The sequence below is a fragment of the Plectropomus leopardus genome, chromosome 8, assembly GCF_026936395.1.
Source record: "Plectropomus leopardus strain MGB_pleo_1.0 chromosome 8, ASM2693639v1, whole genome shotgun sequence".
NCBI lineage: Eukaryota > Metazoa > Chordata > Actinopteri > Perciformes > Serranidae > Plectropomus > Plectropomus leopardus.
The window spans coordinates 15,633,612-15,651,273 of NC_142183.1; the positions used below are offsets into that span (position 1 = coordinate 15,633,612).

At 37.3% G+C, this 17,662-nt stretch overlaps 1 protein-coding gene across 5 annotated transcripts; it reads left to right on the forward strand.

The window, feature by feature from the left end:
• The first annotated feature begins 1,745 nt into the window (after positions 1–1,745).
• gdpd2 (glycerophosphodiester phosphodiesterase domain containing 2) lies at positions 1,746–17,460 on the forward strand. Of its 5 annotated transcripts, XM_088080968.1 has the most exons (18): positions 1,779–1,903; positions 2,097–2,189; positions 4,132–4,268; positions 4,411–4,647; positions 6,334–6,437; positions 6,584–6,677; positions 6,953–7,012; positions 8,027–8,125; positions 8,259–8,352; positions 9,102–9,247; positions 11,360–11,442; positions 12,365–12,527; positions 12,650–12,856; positions 12,947–13,095; positions 15,277–15,424; positions 16,041–16,123; positions 16,210–16,238; positions 16,825–17,460. In XM_088080968.1, exons 4-18 carry the CDS (start codon positions 4,561–4,563, stop codon positions 16,896–16,898), a joined length of 1,620 nt encoding a protein of 539 aa, XP_087937094.1. In that variant the 5' UTR covers positions 1,779–1,903; positions 2,097–2,189; positions 4,132–4,268; positions 4,411–4,560; the 3' UTR covers positions 16,899–17,460. The 5 variants fall into 5 exon arrangements, with proteins under 5 accessions (XP_087937093.1, XP_087937097.1, XP_087937094.1 ...); XM_088080967.1 differs by lacking the exon at positions 2,097–2,189 and having other exon boundaries at positions 1,746–1,903; XM_088080969.1 differs by lacking the exon at positions 2,097–2,189 and having other exon boundaries at positions 1,780–1,866.
• Positions 17,461–17,662: the final 202 nt, after the last annotated feature.

Sequence of the window (17,662 nt, forward strand, 5' to 3'; positions counted from 1 at the left end):
ATATTCAAGTACTAAAAATACCATAGGCTACTCATTATGCATTTCTAAATAGTAATCACTGGATTATAGTTAGTGTTAGACTTGCAGTAGGTGAAGGTGGAGTCTGAATCACTAAATGTGCTACTGGATAGCTTACTCTACAATAAAACATTATACATTTCTTCTTCTTCTTCTTCTTATTATTATTATTATTAATAACAATAAAGACTCATAAGACTCATATTAATAATAAAGACGTAATAATAATAATAATAATAATAATAATAATAATAATAATAATAATAATAATAATAATAATAATAATAATAATATTTGTGATTCCAATATATTATTTGCGGACAAAAAATATAGTATTCCCTTCCAAAATGTATGGAGTAGAAGTTTATAGTTGCAGAAAATGGAAATAAATGAAAACAAGCCTGAAGAATTTGAGTAAATGTAACTAACTAACTAGTTGCAGTCTACCACTTGGTGCACATTATTTTTAATGTTGGCCTGAGGGTGGGACTAATCTCAGTTCTTTATGTAGCGCTGGGTAATTTATGACTTTTTATGAGTCTTTTCTGATCTATAACAACACATCATCATTTAGACTATAGGCCTGCGTGGACTGTTTCTGTAAAATTTATATATGGAAAAAAACAGTATGGAGGCCAAAATTGTACTCAAGCACAGTGTTAACAGTATTTACTTGAGTAAATAAACCCACGCGCCAGTAGCGGAGTGCGCCAGCTGCAGAAGAAGAAGAAAGCCTCGCGCGCACGACATCAAAGGCACGTGGCGGTTTAACAGTGCTCGTGATAAATAGCGGTCTGGTCTTTAATTTTGGCACATTTGGAAGCAAAATATGGATTTTTCTCGTTTTAATGAGTTCATGGGCTCGCTGTGACAATCTAGTGACAGCTTGAACAAACATAAAATCAGTTTTTAGACAAAACGTCCCTATTAGCAATAGCCTAGCCTAATGTGGAATTAACATTCAGTGAATTATATGCCGATATGAAGCTGCTTTGGACCACATCATTCATGAGGTAAGAGGAGTAATTATCAGTTAATAAAGACCAATTAAATTACGTATTTGGGAACGTTTAGAGTATCTAATAGACTTTATAACAAGACTCATGTCACATTTAAAAAGTGGGTCATTTTAGCCTCTTTTATGACATGTATCTAGCCCACATCTCACAGTAACATAGTGATACACTGTGGTGTACTGCAAGGGCTCTGTCTAAGGGACTGTTCATTATTTGAGTGAGGGGAGAGGATGGTGCACAATGGGAAAAGCAGTTTAGATATTATATTAATCACTGGTAAGGGAGTTGTGTTTTGTTTCTCTCTCTCTTAAGGAAGGGACATTCAACTTTAAATAGTTGTATTTTCCATTTATTTCAAATACTACCATAAACCTGCAAGTTGGTTAGGAAAGCACAATTTCGCATATGGTTATTTATAGTGGAGAGAGGGTCCTGCATTGTCCCTCGGTCACTCTGGGAGGCTCAACAGCTTCAGGGAGGGTCCCAATATTAATATAAGAAAACGAAATCACACCCAGGCAACCCCGACACATGTAACAAGTAAAGTACAGTCCCTAAGATGATCCTGAGCAGCGAGAGTATTTTATCTCTCTCTGCTGTCAGAGAAAGTGTCGGTGAACAGGTTCAGTTTTCTTCCCTTAAGCTGACTTTGAAACATACCTGAGTTGAAAAGTTTGGATCCTCCCTCTCTGTTTCGGGCTACACCCCTTTATCCCTGCACCCATTCATGTGCAACCATTCACATTCAGTTCACGGACTCGCACAAAGTGGGGAGGATGAGAGGAAAAAGCGGAGGCAAACAGCGTGGTTTTCCCGACGAGCGCACTTCTGTGTGAGTACGGAGGAATTTAACGAGACTGTGACTTATGGTGAGTGTGTTTTGATTAGATAGATAGATAGATAGATCAAAATGTTTTTAAAAAGTATAAGCAACTTTCTAGTGCACCTTGCTCGTGCACCTTCTTAAATTCTTAAGAGGTTTAAATGTAAAGGATTAAAAGATTAATGGAAAGAAACATTTTTAATCACATTTTTTTTTTGTTTCCATATTTTGGTTCTAAGCTGACAGGTTGAAGCTAAATGGTCTCACATAAATCTGGTCACATGGAGATCACAAGTCTGACAGTATGTATTACAGTACTTAATTGAAAACAGGTGAGCTATTCTTTAAATCAAGCGCTTAAAATAGCAGCTGTGGCATCATGCACTATTTGATATTTAAACATAGTAAACACGGCAAAGCAAAAAACACAGAAAAATGTAAACTTTTTTTTTTTTTTAATGAAGCCTGAATACCATTACAATTCCCAATACTGTAAGATAGACAGGAAAATAAGTTGGGGATTCTATGAAATAATGTTTTAACACAAAGAGTCAGTTAAAGATCAAGATAAAATCACCAGACAGATAAAACTAAGTGCACATAAACAAGATGTGGATGATAATCAGGAATAGTTTATTTAGGGTAAATTTGGACTCTTTATAGTTGTTTTTAAGGCATATGTACAATAAATTATAAGAAACTGAAGCAGAAACATGAGATTGCCTTTGCAAGAAAATTTGTAATACGCTAAAATGTGTAACACAATATATAGGCTAAACAAATACAAGAATAGGCTGATGAGAGATATACATGGCTGAGATGATTTGAGTTATTTATGGTGGTTTTAAGTTCATATTTTTTGTTAAAATGCATAAAAAAAACATCCATGACCACATCCCTGTTACTGAAAGCCTCTGAGAGCTTGTGAAATTGAAGTGGTCAGTTGTGAGCATTTTGCTAATTTTGGGGGGGGAAGTGAGGGAAGGTGAAAAGTAAAGTTGACAGTAAAACAATTTCTATTAATAAGAAAAGTCATAGTGAGGCGGTACAATCCCAAGAGGAAGTGGAGCTGCAGGAATGACGTCAAGCATGAGGGAGAGTGAGACTTAAGTATGATAGATTTTACTCTTTCGTCTAGTTTTGTTTATGTTTGCACAGACATCAGTCATTTCGGAACATTTGATTGATTATTATCTCTCATCAGTTTTTATTGCAATGGTGCAACCACTTCATTTTTGTGCTTAATTGCAGTTAACACTGCCAAACCAGTGTAAAGATAACAGAAAAGTCTCTGAGATTTGCAAGGTGTGTCTCTGTGTTATAGTTTAATCTGCAGGCACCACTGTGTGCTGCACCTTTATTTACATAGAGTTATCTCCTATATTAAACTGCAGCATGTAATAGGTGTGTTTGTGTATTAGTTGGGAAGTGAGAGCCACAATTATCATTAGATAAATAAACAGCGATGTCCTCCAGCTACACAGAGACAGAATAAATCCACTGTTGTCAGGCACTCAACTGTGAAAAGGTATTTAATTGTTCTTTAATTGCAAGTGGGGCATTTGTACTCCACTTTCTTTTGTTGTCATGTCACATGTTGACAATGTGGTCGCACTCACATTATCCAACATTCGGCTCAGGTTGAAAACTTCCATGTAGTTTATGAAACAAGGCGTCTAGGTTTCATGTTGGTGACATTTACACCTGTGGACCAGTCCAGACATGTGCACATCAGATAACAATCTTCTAATTCTTTTTAAGAAATACATTACTTAATGGCAGGATATCATTTTATTCCAAAAGTAAGTAAGCGATTGTTTGGTTTTGTTTTACCTGCAATTTAGTGCCCTAACCTTGAACTTGCTTACTGCCCTGAAGGCTTTGACTGTGGAAACAAATGAGCAATCCAGGCGAGAAGATAACTGGCAAAACCCCAAGTCAAATCAAGTTTGACAAGAAACTGTTGGTTGGAAAAAAAAAACTTTTCACAATAGAAACTGTTATTGCTCAATGTACCTCTTTGGTGGGTGACAAACAGTTTGTGTAATTTCTCGTGTCCTTTCTGGAAGACTTTCCCGAAACCTGGCACAACTGCAAAACTATATGTCCCAACATGTTTCACAAAAATCTCTGTGTGCCCCATTCTCAGGCTACCATATGAACAAGAAGCAGTCTAAACCCCCATAAACAAAGCCCCCTTTAAGTCATTATGTGTGTCCAAATAGTGTATTTAACTCTGCCCGTCTGTAAACTGTTTGTTCCCTTCCTCCACAGTTTATTTCCTCCTCCCCCTCCTTGTGCATGGATGTGCCTGTCACTGTGGCTGTTTGTGCTGCAAATGCTCCAATAGTGTGACTTCACTCTCAGGCCGCTCTGTGAGCTCCTCTCAATACCCCACGGTGTTGGCCATTGTAAGTGCTGCCAGTGGCTGTACCCCCCTTTTTTCCACACAGGCTCCATTGAGAGGGTTATTGAGCAGGGATTGCCTTAATACCCCCTCCCTCATTTGCTTTCTGTCACAGTCGTCCTTTTTTTCCCTCCTACACTTCACAGGTTTAGAGAGGTGAACGAGGTCGAGTCTCTTCTCCTGAGAAAGAGGTATCTGCACTCCCCTCTTCCTTCTTTGGGCCATCCTATATCAGGTGTGCAGATTGCATTGAACAGGATCTGCTCTTCCTGCACTGCGAATGAGAAGGAGAAGCGATGTCGAGAGACGACAGCTGTTGCAGATTTTGCAGCAGGGGCTTATATAGCTGCCACTGGAAGCCCAATAGTCAAACTCAGAGAAAAGTGAGTGTTTCTGAGCCATATTTGTATTTATATTTAAGGTGAGACACCCCAGATTGAACAATTTTTTGTCATGCACTTTTCACACGGCGGAAGTAATAGTATGTTGTAGCTTTTATATTGCATTCATATTTAATGTTTGCTGTGTTTTTACATTTGGGGCTATTTGGCCTACATCTGTCTTCTTTCAGACTAGTGGGAAGAAATGATCCAAAATATAGCACGGCATATTTGATTAGATAAAGCTTATTTGCATTTGCAATTTGCATTTAAACAGACAATTTCAGAAAATTTGACACACAAAAAATAGATTTAAAATAAATAAAAAAAATAAATAAATAAAAATAAATAAAATTCTTAATATAAGTATTCAACCGGGTAAGTTTCATGTTGATATCAATTAGCTAAAATTTTACCCTGGCTTCTTAAATGTTTTCTATGACATGGAAATTTACAATACATATATAGATTTTTCTTAATGCAAGTAATCAACTGAGGAAGTTTCATGGTGATATCTTCAAGTTAAAATCTTTTACCCTCGTCTTATTTTTTGTTTCGAACGACTTTTTTTTTTTCAAAATGATGGATTGGTTATACATGGTTATTATACTCAAACACTTCAGCACAACTTACATATGCCAAACTCAGTTTTATTCTTATCCAGCCTATTTGGAATGAATTTATGGAGGGGTTTCATATGTTATTCATAGCCAGATTTATGTAACATTTTATCCATGAAAACATGGCGAAAATAAAAATTTTTTTAAGGCTGTTGACAGTATAATTGTCTTAACGTAAGCAATCGACTAGAGACGTTTCATACTGATATCTGTTAGCTAAAAATTTAACCCTATTCATCTGAGACATCTGCCCTGAAGTTTTAGTATTTAAATATAATATCATTTGAGTATTGGGGAGTTCAGATAAGTAGATATGGTCTAATTTCCTTCAGCATTGCTCTGTTATGTAGTGTTTGATGTTTTAGAAATAATTGCTTTAGATTACTTCACCCATTTGAGCCTCCGGGTTCCTTCACTTCAATTTAGCATAACTTTTTCAAATCCCTAATCAGAGATTAACATTCCTCTGGACTGGATTTGGAAATGTAAAATATTACCAATGAAAAAGTTTTGCTATTTGAATGCTTTTAAAGTACTTTAAATTAAAGTGGGATACCTGTGTTTAGAGGAGGCTATTCACATATTTTGGAAAAGAAAAGCTTTGTAAATGAAGTAAAATGAGGATGAAATTTCTGTGCCAAGAAAAATTAGTAAACTCAGAGCAGGCCCTAACAGGCTTGTTTTGGATTTATCTGGAACAGGATTATAAAGGGGGGGAGGATGGCGGGCTATAATTTTGAACAACTATGAGAGGGTGGAGGTATGTTGTTGGTGGTGGTTCAAGAGCGTGAAGGGCCTGTTTGTGGTGAGTTCTCACGACGGTGCAGGGCGCAAAACCAACTTTGGAAAAATGTTGGAATTGTTCCATTGTCTCCTCAAATTCCCTTTGGTATCCATGCACACACACACACACACACACACACACACACACACACACACACACACACACACACACAGTTATGCACACACAACATATAAAAAGATTTTTTATTTTAACTATCATTTTAATCCTAAAAATGTGTCAGAAAGAAAAAAAGAATCATATCTGATGCCTTTCTTGTCCTTTTAGCATGCATGCTGCTGGTTCTCAGTGGTCACTCTGGTCTCCCTGCTCTCTCTGTGCTGGATGTACATCTGTCTAGTTACTTATAATGACCAAGAGGATGTGAACTGGTGAGTGATCACAAACACACAGACAAATGACACACATTGAATCCAACACAAAAGCTCAGAATCCTCTGTTTTCTTTTCTTCTCTTCCTTTATTGGTGACCTTTATTCTGCTAACCCCGTGCTGCCCTTCTTTTGTTCTATTATCAGGCAGGGCTTCGCTAAACTGAAACGATGGGTGAACTGGTTCATGGTGCTCGTCATCATTTCTGCAGTGTTAACCAGCTACTGCGTCCTGCTGCTGGTGAGAATATGTTGATACTGTGGTGCTGATTGAAGTGATGACAGAGTGATTGCAGAAGATTGCACCTTATAGTCGGAAGAATTGCTGGCATGAGACTGGATGTCTATGCAAGAAACACAAAATAGCTATTGTATAGCCATGCAATATGTAACCAGATATTATGGTAATTTCAGAAAGAGGTTTGTTTATATATAATGAAGTTTTATTCTTCTGTCACACAGTGAGAAGCCATAGTTGTAATTTAATGTCCTATAATCCAACACTTTTCATTACAGCTGTTTGCACTCTTTCAAGTCGCCTTAGGAGAACCACTCAACTTACACTGGCTACACAAGGTATTGTATACATTTTAAGGTGGAGCCAGCGATTCTGGAGAAAGAGCGATGATATTTGAACTCAGCACCATAACAAAGACACCCATCTTCCGTCAGTGCTCCTTCAGAAGCTCTGAAACTTTGTCTTTATATGTTAGGTCTTGCACTAAAACAAATTTGTATGATGTGACTATCAGTACAAAAAAGTCCATGATAATGATATTATTGCAATATCTATAGAAAAAAATATTGCTATCAGTCAAATTCATCTTTGACTTTGTTTATTTTGTGTTTTGATTATTTTTTGGGGGGGGGGGGATTACACTCAAAATATGAGCGTAGGGAGGTGGAGAGAAACTCTGTAACTAACTGTACAAAATCAAACACACAAAAACAGTAATTATATGTAATGGATCGTGAAAAGGCAACCACATAGTTTTGGGGGAGGGAGCAAAAACAGAGAGAAACAGAAAAGACATTACATTATATAATATTTCATTATAAATATCAGTACTCATGCTAAACTAAAGAACATCATCACGCCAAATATGGCTTTCGTTGTGGTGGCAACGTTAAGACATGTGACCGTAGTGTAGTTCATTTATAGCCTAACATTAGCTTTTTACTTCTGGTGATTGCATTTAGGCTTCAAAAACCATAACAGTGGTGTCCATTTGTGAAGACTATCCTTCTGAACAAAATGTGGAAGTATCGTAAACGTTTGTTTACCACAGAGCTTATTTTCAGCCATGATCCAAAATACAATGAAAAAATCCCACAGTCTTTTTGATGAGGGAACCAGGGCTAATTTACGTTACTGGCCTACAGAAAAAAGTCATTCATGGGACATGATGGACAGTGACGGAGAGGTGGATGTAGGGTAGAGGAGATATTTGCTGAATTTGACAGACAATTTATTGGATTAGAATGGCTGACTACATCTTTGACTGTCCAACTTATTTATTTTTTTCCAATAAGATTCATCTGGGATTGTTCAAATTGTTTCATTCATGTCATGTCTTTTCTTCCATACAGATTTTCTTATTTTTTGGTGTGATATTCGTCGCTTGCGGGATCACAGGAATTTGTCTCCAGTGGAAACAAGAATGGCCGACGGTTCCTTTCTCATTCCAGGTACAGTGAGGCTCTTGTTTAGAGGACTGAAGTGTTTATGGGAATGATAGTGAGAGTGTAAATGTCTGTTTTTTTAGTTGTCTGTGCATGTACATCATGTGTTTTTGATGTGTGTGTGTTGGCCTCGCGTCAGGCCACAGCTCCTTTCTTACAGTTTGGTGCTGTCGGGGCGTTGACACTGCTGAGCCCGTTCGTCTTCCAAGGCTTCCACGAGGCAGAGGCTAAATGTATGTCTCAGACATCATTTAAAAGCACACATTTGCATGATTCACAAGCAAAGGCAACACTGTGTACAGACATTTTTTTAAACATTAATATAATCACTTAACATTGGACTTTCAAAGAGTCAATTTAAAAAATGAGGTTTATTTGTCTTTGACCAGGAAACTGTTTTTACACAACAAGATAAAGATGAACTACCTTGATTCCAGAAATTGAGTTATCGCTATAGGCTGAAGCAAAGAGAGAATTAAGTTTGATAAAAAAAGGATAAATTACACTAATATACACATTGATAAAATTTAATTTAACTGGTATCAGAGTTTATGGCCATTGTGCTTTCTTATTTATTATTATTATTATTATTGTTGTTGTTGTTGTTGTTGTTGTTGTTGTTGTTGTTGTTATTATTAATTAATTAATTAATTAATTAACTTATTTTCACAAAATCCAGCAAATAAAACACATAAATGTATTTTAACAAATTGCTTTTGCCTTATTTTTCTGTAATTTGCAATTTGCATGAAAATATGGACAGAAATATTTATGTTTCAATATCTGCAGGAGTAAAGAGGATGCAAGGACTTGAAAAGCAGGAATGGTCTTCATTATACTCCCACAATACAAACAATGCTCCTTATTTACTTACCACTTTACCACTTCTAAAGGGACTTGTGTACAGGTCCTCTGTTTAGACTCACAGCAGTGTAAACAGCCAAAAAGGATTATTTTATTGTTTGGTTTTTGTTCTCACCAGGGTCTAAGTTCCTGATTGCTGCGATATTTGTAGCAGTGTCAGCAGCCATCTTCCTGTGTCCCCTGATCATCCAGTCTCCCTGTCTGATCGAGCTGAGCGATTTACCTGAAAAACCAAAGCTCATTGGTCACCGAGGCGCACCGATGGTGAGCATCCTGTTTTATTTGACAACACCCAAAAGGTACACATGGTCCACCTCGCATTGTTTTGCAACTCTTTTCAACTCTTTTTTCAGCTTTCGTTTCAACTTTGACTTTTGTCTCGCAGCCAGGTAAAACAGAACACACAGAGACTTAAACACACAGACTAAAGGTACATAAAACATGATAAAATACATGAAACATCAATATATCAAGTGACAACAAAAGACCTTGAGTAATAATTATATAGGAGCTAATCATCAGCTGAGTCACTGTAAGTATTTCACAAGAAATACTCTGTGAGATAAAAGAGTCATTCACCTTGTTTGACCTCGTCAGTAGTCTAAATATAAAGTCTTTGAAACTGCTCTATTGTGGAAAATATGAAACAGATCAAAGTTTAACATCAGTGACCTTATTGGCTACTTTGGTGCACCCTTGGAAAGAGCTGTCACAGTCGACAAATGGCAGTTAAAATTAAGGCTTGAAGTGCATTTAGACAAAAAGGCAGGTAGTTTAATGATCTTATAGACAGGATTGTTTGACATTTTAGAAATATGCTTTTTGCTACTTGCTCTAAGTTAGATAAGAAGACCAATATCACTCTGACAGAAAGTCACTGATCCCCAACTCAGTCGCCAGAATAAATGTTGACAATGAACATTTCACATGTATTAGATATGTTAAAACTTACCTTTTCATTATGTATCGGTTCTAAATTTTATGTTATGAAAATGCTGAGGTTCAAATGTGGTTAGGTTAGGTTGCACAAAACCACTTGGCTGGTTTAGCTTAACTTTGGCTTTAAATTCTTGTTTTGGTCGCTACAAACACGGCTGACAATGTCCTCAACTAACATTAACGTTATAATGTTTGTAACAACAAAAGCAAGTCTTGTTTAACAAGTGTTTGGGACATTTCCATACCATGTCTGTAGAAACAAAAGTGGGGCCTATTTAACGAGAGCATGGTATGTGTCCAGCCGCATTTGTAGCAACAAAAGCAGGTGTTTTTTTAATATGAAACTACAGTGAGGAGACAGTTGTCTTAGCTTAGCTTAGAGGACTGAAGACAGGTAGAAGGAGCTAGTCTGGTTCTGGCTAAAGGTAAAACACATTTACCAGCGTCTCTAAAACTAACCATGTTGTATCTTGTTTGTTTGACCTGTCATAACTGGGATTCTGTGAGGGTTATGTGCTGGACTGTTATTGGCAGAGAGCACAGCACAGTCACTGAAATGAAATCTTGGCATTGCATATTTCTGCAAACTATGCATAACCAAGTGTTACAAAAATTATGTATAGCATGAATTTGGCTACATGAGTTTTTCATTGGGACGAGGATGGGATGGTGGATGGTGTGACACTTAAACCTAAGTGAAGTGGCTGCCAAGTAACCAACAATAGCAGACCAGTGTCCAACCAAAACCTGGATTTTAACGGCAGTTCAGGACATGTCAGACCCTGTTTGTAGCAACAAGACTGTATTTTTATGAGTTCGGAACATGTCCATTCTTGTTTGTACGTAGCTACAAAAGTGGGTCTTGTTCAGCAAGTCTGAGACATTTCCAGCTATGTATGTACAACAAAAGCAGGATGTTTTTTAACTAGAGTTTGGGAGATTTATAGCTGTGTTCCAGCGAAAAAAAGGTGGGCGTTTTTTAATGGACATATATGAGTGTCAATCTTCTCGTTTAACTCTTGGTAAGAAAGCAATGAGTGTATTTCCCAAAATTTCGAACTATTCCTTTAATTTTTAAGCCACCTAAGCAAAAAACAACTGCAACAGTCCATGCAAATATCATTATCTCTTGTCAATCAGAGCAAGTTAAATAACACATTATACTTAACAATATATGATGTAATTTGTTAAATGACCTTGCATTTTCTTGTGTTGACATCACAGGAAACACTCCACGCGTGGCTCAGGTGTGAACAAATGTCTTCTAATGTTAGGGCCCATATGCTGCTCTGCCCCTGTTAGTTTATCGTGCTCCTGGGTCACCAATAAGCTTGATTTAAATCTGTGTGTATGGGTTGTGTGTGTTCTTACAGCCTCAGGGTAGTTTGTGAGTTTAAGCATGAGTGTGTCTCACCCATCTGTCCTCACTGTGTTCAGCTGGCCCCGGAGAACACCATGATGTCGTTTAACAGGAGCATCGCGTGTGGTGTGACAGCCTTTGAGACAGACGTACAGCTCAGGTACGGTGAATTTTAGTGATTATAGTGATTTCTACAGACCCAGAGCACTAACTAACTGTTTCTGCACCTCTCACACTCTCCTTTTTTGCATTTACCTGACCGACCGGAGGATAGAAAATCCAACACCTTCTCATTCTAACTCGTCACATGTATTACGAGTTAGGTATCGTTCTGCATCTGTTGTTTACGCTCAGGGATGCTGTTACCATGATGTCAACAAGTGCACATAGTGAGTAAAGTGGCATGACGTGCTATGGTGATGGCAGCGCATATAGATGAAGCAGCCAGTAGTTCCTCAAAGGAAAAGCCATAAGGACACAAGACTCTGATGTAAATTCAAAACATGCACTGCAGGAATTGAATGATGCTATCAGCAGCAACATGCCCGAGCAACTAGATGATATTAATCAACTCATTCTTCAACTCCATATTTGTAGCAGGATCAAGGACAAATGTAGTTTTGTTTCTTTAAAACTTGGTTTAAAAAATGACTAATAAATCTACCTTCTACCTTCTCTCTACGTGGTTATGTTTAGGCAATAGCAGCACTTGGAACAACAGCACAAATGGTTAGGGTTTTTCTGCACATACTGGGCAGACGCAACAGGTGCTATCCGGCCATCCGCCAGTGTATCATAACACTGCACTTGGTTCTGTCTGGCCGCATTCTCATTTGATGACGTCTGGTGGCGTTCCTTGTGAGCACTGACAGAGTGGATCTATTTGCTGACATTGAAATGAGAACGTGAAAATTGAAGGTCCTATAGATATCAATGTCAGTGTTACATCAATGTGATTGTTGATAACTCACAGTGACTTATCTCCTCAGAAGACAATAAGGGTCATAAATTACTTAGTGCACCTTTAAAATTTGGATGTTTTAGCCTGACAGATGATGTTTTTCATTGTTTTTTTAACCTAGTAAAGACAGAATTCCCTTCTTGATGCATGACCACAACTCTAATGGTTTCTTGCGGAGGACAACAAATGTTAAAGAGAAGTTCCTTGGCACAGACTTCAGCCACAGTGCCAACCTGACCTGGGAGCAATTACAGAGTCTGAATGCAGGTGAATGGTTCCTAAAGGTGAGGGCTGTGCTTTGACATGTTTGTACACACACTCACGCACATACAATCATAAAGGTGTGTTGTCATATACCATGCTACAGTTATCTCATATATAATTTGTATCTTATTTGACCTTCCAGACAGATCCTTTCCGCTCAGTGTCCAGTCTCTCAGAAGAAGAGAAGGAAACAGTCAGAAATCAGACTATACCGTCCTTACTTCAGCTCCTTGACCTCGCCAAGCAGCACAACATCTCAGTGATATTTGATCTTTATAGTCCTGATCAGGAAAATGACACAGTGGACACTGTTAGCACCATCTTGAGTTCTGGCATTGACCCAAGCAAGGTAAATCTCATTCTAATCCCTCTGACGGAATTAAAGATATTTCATAATAAAGCATATTTAGTTGACAAGTTGTAAATTCCTTTTCTATAGGTGCTCTGGCTTCCCCCAGCAGAAAGAGAATATGTGAATCACACTGCGCCGGGGTTCATTCAGGTCTATAACAACGAAACAAATATGCTCATTGAAGGAGGAGACCACCTGAATGTGAAATACAGCAAGTTTAGTACACAAGAAATAAGGTAAAAATAAATATGAACAAAATACACCCACAATATCTCTGTCACCAGTTACCAACCTCCACTAGGCGTCAGCAGAGCTTTACATGGGGTTGCAAGGCCCTCTTGACTTAGAGGGGTGTAGTGCCTCCTTTCTACATAGCTTTCTGTGTGTGTGCATATAGGATGTGTTTGTGGTTTGCATGATTTTTTTTTCCAGTCTGCTATTTGAGATTTCAGATAGACTTTATGCTTTTCAGGAAGCATAAAAATGAATAAGCCAAAATATTGATGAGTGTAATGCAGCTCTATTTATAGCTTTTAGTGAAAAGTCTGATGCCATGCTTAGCTATCTGACAAAATAAAATAAAAACAATATGCAGAGAAAATAGTATATTTTTTAATCCACTTAAATGTCAGGGAAACTGCTTTTTAATTTTCACAGGGAATAATCTGCTTAAACGTCATCCAAACTGCCAATTTTACTCAAACCTCATGCAGTAATGCACCCTTATTTGGTTGATTATACAGTTTATCTGTTGTCCTGTACAGTTATTCTTATGCGTTGAGTATAAGATCAAATGTGCAGAAAATATGTCACTTAGTCAGGTGTCATCAGTTTAGTCAGCGATAGAAAAGGTGTCCCTTGTGGGAAAAGGGTGGGAGCTGCTGTGGTAGCGCCAGGCATGCACAGTAGTGTGTTAATTAAAAGTGTGTGTATAGCATGCTGAGACACAGTGCTGGCACTGAATATAGATGCGCAGGATCAGCCTCCAGGGAATGAGATTAAAATAATGTCCAAATCCAGGAGTGTTGTTCAATGCATAAACTAACACACCTTTGTAAATTACTAAAGAATGACATGCAGTGTAGCAACATGTTTTGAGAAAGTGCTGAAGAGCTGCATTAGGTGCTAAATGAACTCCCTGCACATGGACTGTTGTTCTTGCTTTATAACACAGGCTTTTTTTAGGTCCTCTACAAACACTGTTTGCACTGTTAACACATTAACAGATGTAATCTTACATCTTTTGAATACATGCATTTGGTCAAAATGAAATGTTGTATGGGATAAATGTGTCCTGGATCATGATGCTTGTGATGGCAGGGTGGGTGCACTATATCTAGAGATCTTTTTATCCCTGTCTATCCATGAATGCATGCAAAAAAACATTTTTTAATTATTTTTTATATTTCATGGATTTTGGTGTTCAAACAAATGCAAAAATGATCTAATACAGTAGTTCCTGTCTTTATTCTAAAGGGACCCTTCTCTATTGTTGAGTTGAGACAGTACCTGACTGTAACATACCATATGGATTTTTCATATGATATTCAATACATAACACTGACAAAACAGAACAACTGCTAAACTGTGCAATAAGGCCAAATAACAAACACAATTACTGTAAGAAGTATGTATAAAAAGAGCGATTTGGATGCTTTCTTGTGCAGATTATTTTGTGTGCATATTACATCAGAAGGTTTTACTGGTATTTTTTGAAACTTTTATAATTATCAGCATTTTGTGTTTTAATATTTTATCATTTTTAACATTTATTTTTACAAATTCTGCATTTACTTCTCTCTGGCGTTTGGCCATTGTTCTATTAGCTCTTTGACTGTTTTAACTGTGTAAATTTCTCATGTAGGATGAGCACAGAGGGAGGGATCTGTGAAAACCAATGACACCAGTGATAACCATTGCTCAGATATTCATCTCATCCTTTGGCTGTTTTTTGTTTGTTTGATTATATTTTAAATAATAACTCAAACTTAAAACAATTTCATTTAGTTTTCTTCATAAAAAATAATACAAATTCTTAGATATAGGCCTGCGCTTACATCCCTTGAATCGAGAGGGCCTCACATCCCCGATGAAGTTTTGGCGACACCTCATGGAGGTCAGGACTCACAGGTCGGGAACCAGTGCTCTCATAAGCAAATAATGAAATATTGACCCCCCCCCCCCAAAAAAGCAGAAGACAATACCCACAGAAGCATAATATATACATTTGCATGCACATATACGGGCATACTTACATCCACCTACTTACATGTACATGCAGATACATACATGCATACACACATATTCACTGTTCTGCTTTCCATAGATTCACGTCTTAAAATATATGTTACTCTTCTGTTCATGTATCTAGCTAATACAAAGCTCTACATTTCAAAGGCTGCATTTGTATTTTCCAGGGAGCTTCGGAGAAAGAACATTACGGTGAACCTGTGGGTGGTTAATGAGCGTTGGCTGTTCTCTGTGCTGTGGTGTGCGGGGGCCAGCTCTGTTACCACCAACTCCTGCCACCTCCTGAAAGTCATGGAGCGGCCTGACTGGATCCTGGTGAGTAATACAGTAGCACGTGCTTTACTTCCTTTTGTGTTCATTTCGATATCCAGCAACAAACATCGTCAGCTGAAACCATGAATAGATTATGAGACAATGGGCTCCTGGGCACAGATATCGAAAAGGCCCCCACCACCTCTCCTCTTATATCTCTTTGTAGTAGTTTTGTGTATTTTTTGTGTCACTTTTTGGTCATTTGTATCTTTTTACAGTTATTTTGTGTATTTTTGATCACTTTGTGTCTCTTCGTAGTAAGTTTTTGTCTCACTGTGTTTTTTTGTGTGTGGTATTGTAGTTGTTTGAATCTCTTAAAATTTTAATTTTGTGTATTATTGAAGTAATTTTGTGTCCTTGTGGTTTTGTGTCGCTCTGGTTCCTCTGCATCTCTTTGTGGTCTTTTTGTGTCTCTTCCTGGCAAGTATTTTTTAATTTGAGTGACAAGTGAAAACAAGGGGGGGCTCTGACACTTTGGGCTCCTGTGCCTGTGCCCAGTTGTCCCACTCAGTAATACATTCAGGGTTGAAGCACTTCTTTTGGAGCCGACAAGTTTTTATGAGGGTTTTCCAAAATCTGTCATGCACCTTGACCTCATGGACATGTCTGTGTGTTTCAGGCACCTCTTACATACAAGATAATATGGATTACAGTGGACATTGTATCTATTCTGATAATGACTGGACTTTACATCTTTCGATGGTAAGTTAAGCAGATGTTTGCTGTACACATGTTGTATAAAAGTGTTTATAAAAGTGAAGAGACTGACTCATCCACCTCTCTACCAGGAAAACACACTGTTTCTGTCACAGAAAAGGTACATTTAGATTTTACTATCTTGAAATCAGGGCTGCAGCTAATGATTGTTTTCATCATTGATCAACCTACTGATTTTTTTTCACAACAAATCAATTAATCCTTAAGTCCATAAAATATTTAGAAATGTTGCCAAAAGCCCCAGGCAACATCTTCAAATTTGCAGTCTAAAACCCCCCAAATCTTTTCAATTTACTGTCATATAAATGAAAATAAAAGGCGCAAATCTGGAGAATGTTTTGCCTTTTGCTTAAAGAATGACTTAAGCGATTAATTGATTATGATTATGCATGATTATTTTCTTTTGATGGACTAACCAATTACCAGACTAATTGTTTCAGCTCTAGTTAACACATAATGAACATAGAAGACAGTCTACTGGTGTTTACATTAACATTTGGGCGTTACACACAGTGCGCTAGATAACGGCTCCTATCTTGATCAAAGTGGGTTTACTGGCCTTCATTTACCAAAGCTCTCCACCAATCCATGTTGCTAAGTGGTGATATAAATCCAAGATATCATTTGGGATTGACGGTGCTAACTCTTACTGAAGTGAATGTGTTAATTTATCTCTTTTTACACAGGGAAAGACAAGCAAAGAAACAATATTTCAGCGTGGAATGATAAAGAACTGTCTCCCTTCTTACCCACTGGGTAGTTCACCCTACACCGGCAGTTTTTTTTCTCTCAAAACTGACGTACATCCCTGTCTGCACTGACAAAATACTTTGGACCTAAATAAGGACAAAAGCAAGTTGATGTGAATAACCATACATTGTATTTACAAAGCCATGAATATAAGAATGTTATATTTTCAGATGTTTTGGGTTTCTGTATAAGTCTAGCAGGTTAACTGTGTTTTAATCATTCTTCTGATACTACTGAAAATACAAAGCTTTTCTTTGATTGTATCAATGTGCCCTGTAGAACTGCACTGAATTTCCTCTTGGCACTTTATGTAATTTTAATGTTGTTTTTTTCATTTGTTGCTGTTTGATTCATTATGAACCTTTTTTTCATGGTGTGAATACTGCAGGAAATATGTGTATCTACTGTATCCTGAGCCAAAAGCATTATGATTATTTTCTATGATGTCATGTGTCTTTGCATTTTATCCTCAACTACATGTAAATATGTAAGTAAAAAACAAACAATTGGTTGTTGCTTCATAATTCTGATAATTAAGTATTCTTTTTCATACATACTTTTTTTATGCAACACATGCTACGTTTCCTGGTTGCTTTTGTTTGGCTTTGTGAAATAATGTACGTTACATTTTCAGCACATTTCTTTACAAGAAATCCTTGAATCAACAAATGGAAGATGAGATACAATAAGACTTTAATAATCCTGCACACGGGAAATTCACGTTACAGCAGCTCAAGTATCAGAAACAAGAGGAGAGTGTTTATGCAGATTAAA

Coding starts and splice junctions, on each gene's coding strand:
- gdpd2 (XM_088080967.1), top strand. CDS start 4,561: ATGTCGAGAGACGACAGCTGTTGCAGATTTTGCAGCAGGGGCTTATAT. Junction 7,013..8,026: donor ACTTACACTGGCTACACAAG/GTATTGTATACA, acceptor TCTTCCATACAG/ATTTTCTTATTTTTTGGTGT. Junction 13,096..15,276: donor TTTAGTACACAAGAAATAAG/GTAAAAATAAAT, acceptor TGTATTTTCCAG/GGAGCTTCGGAGAAAGAACA.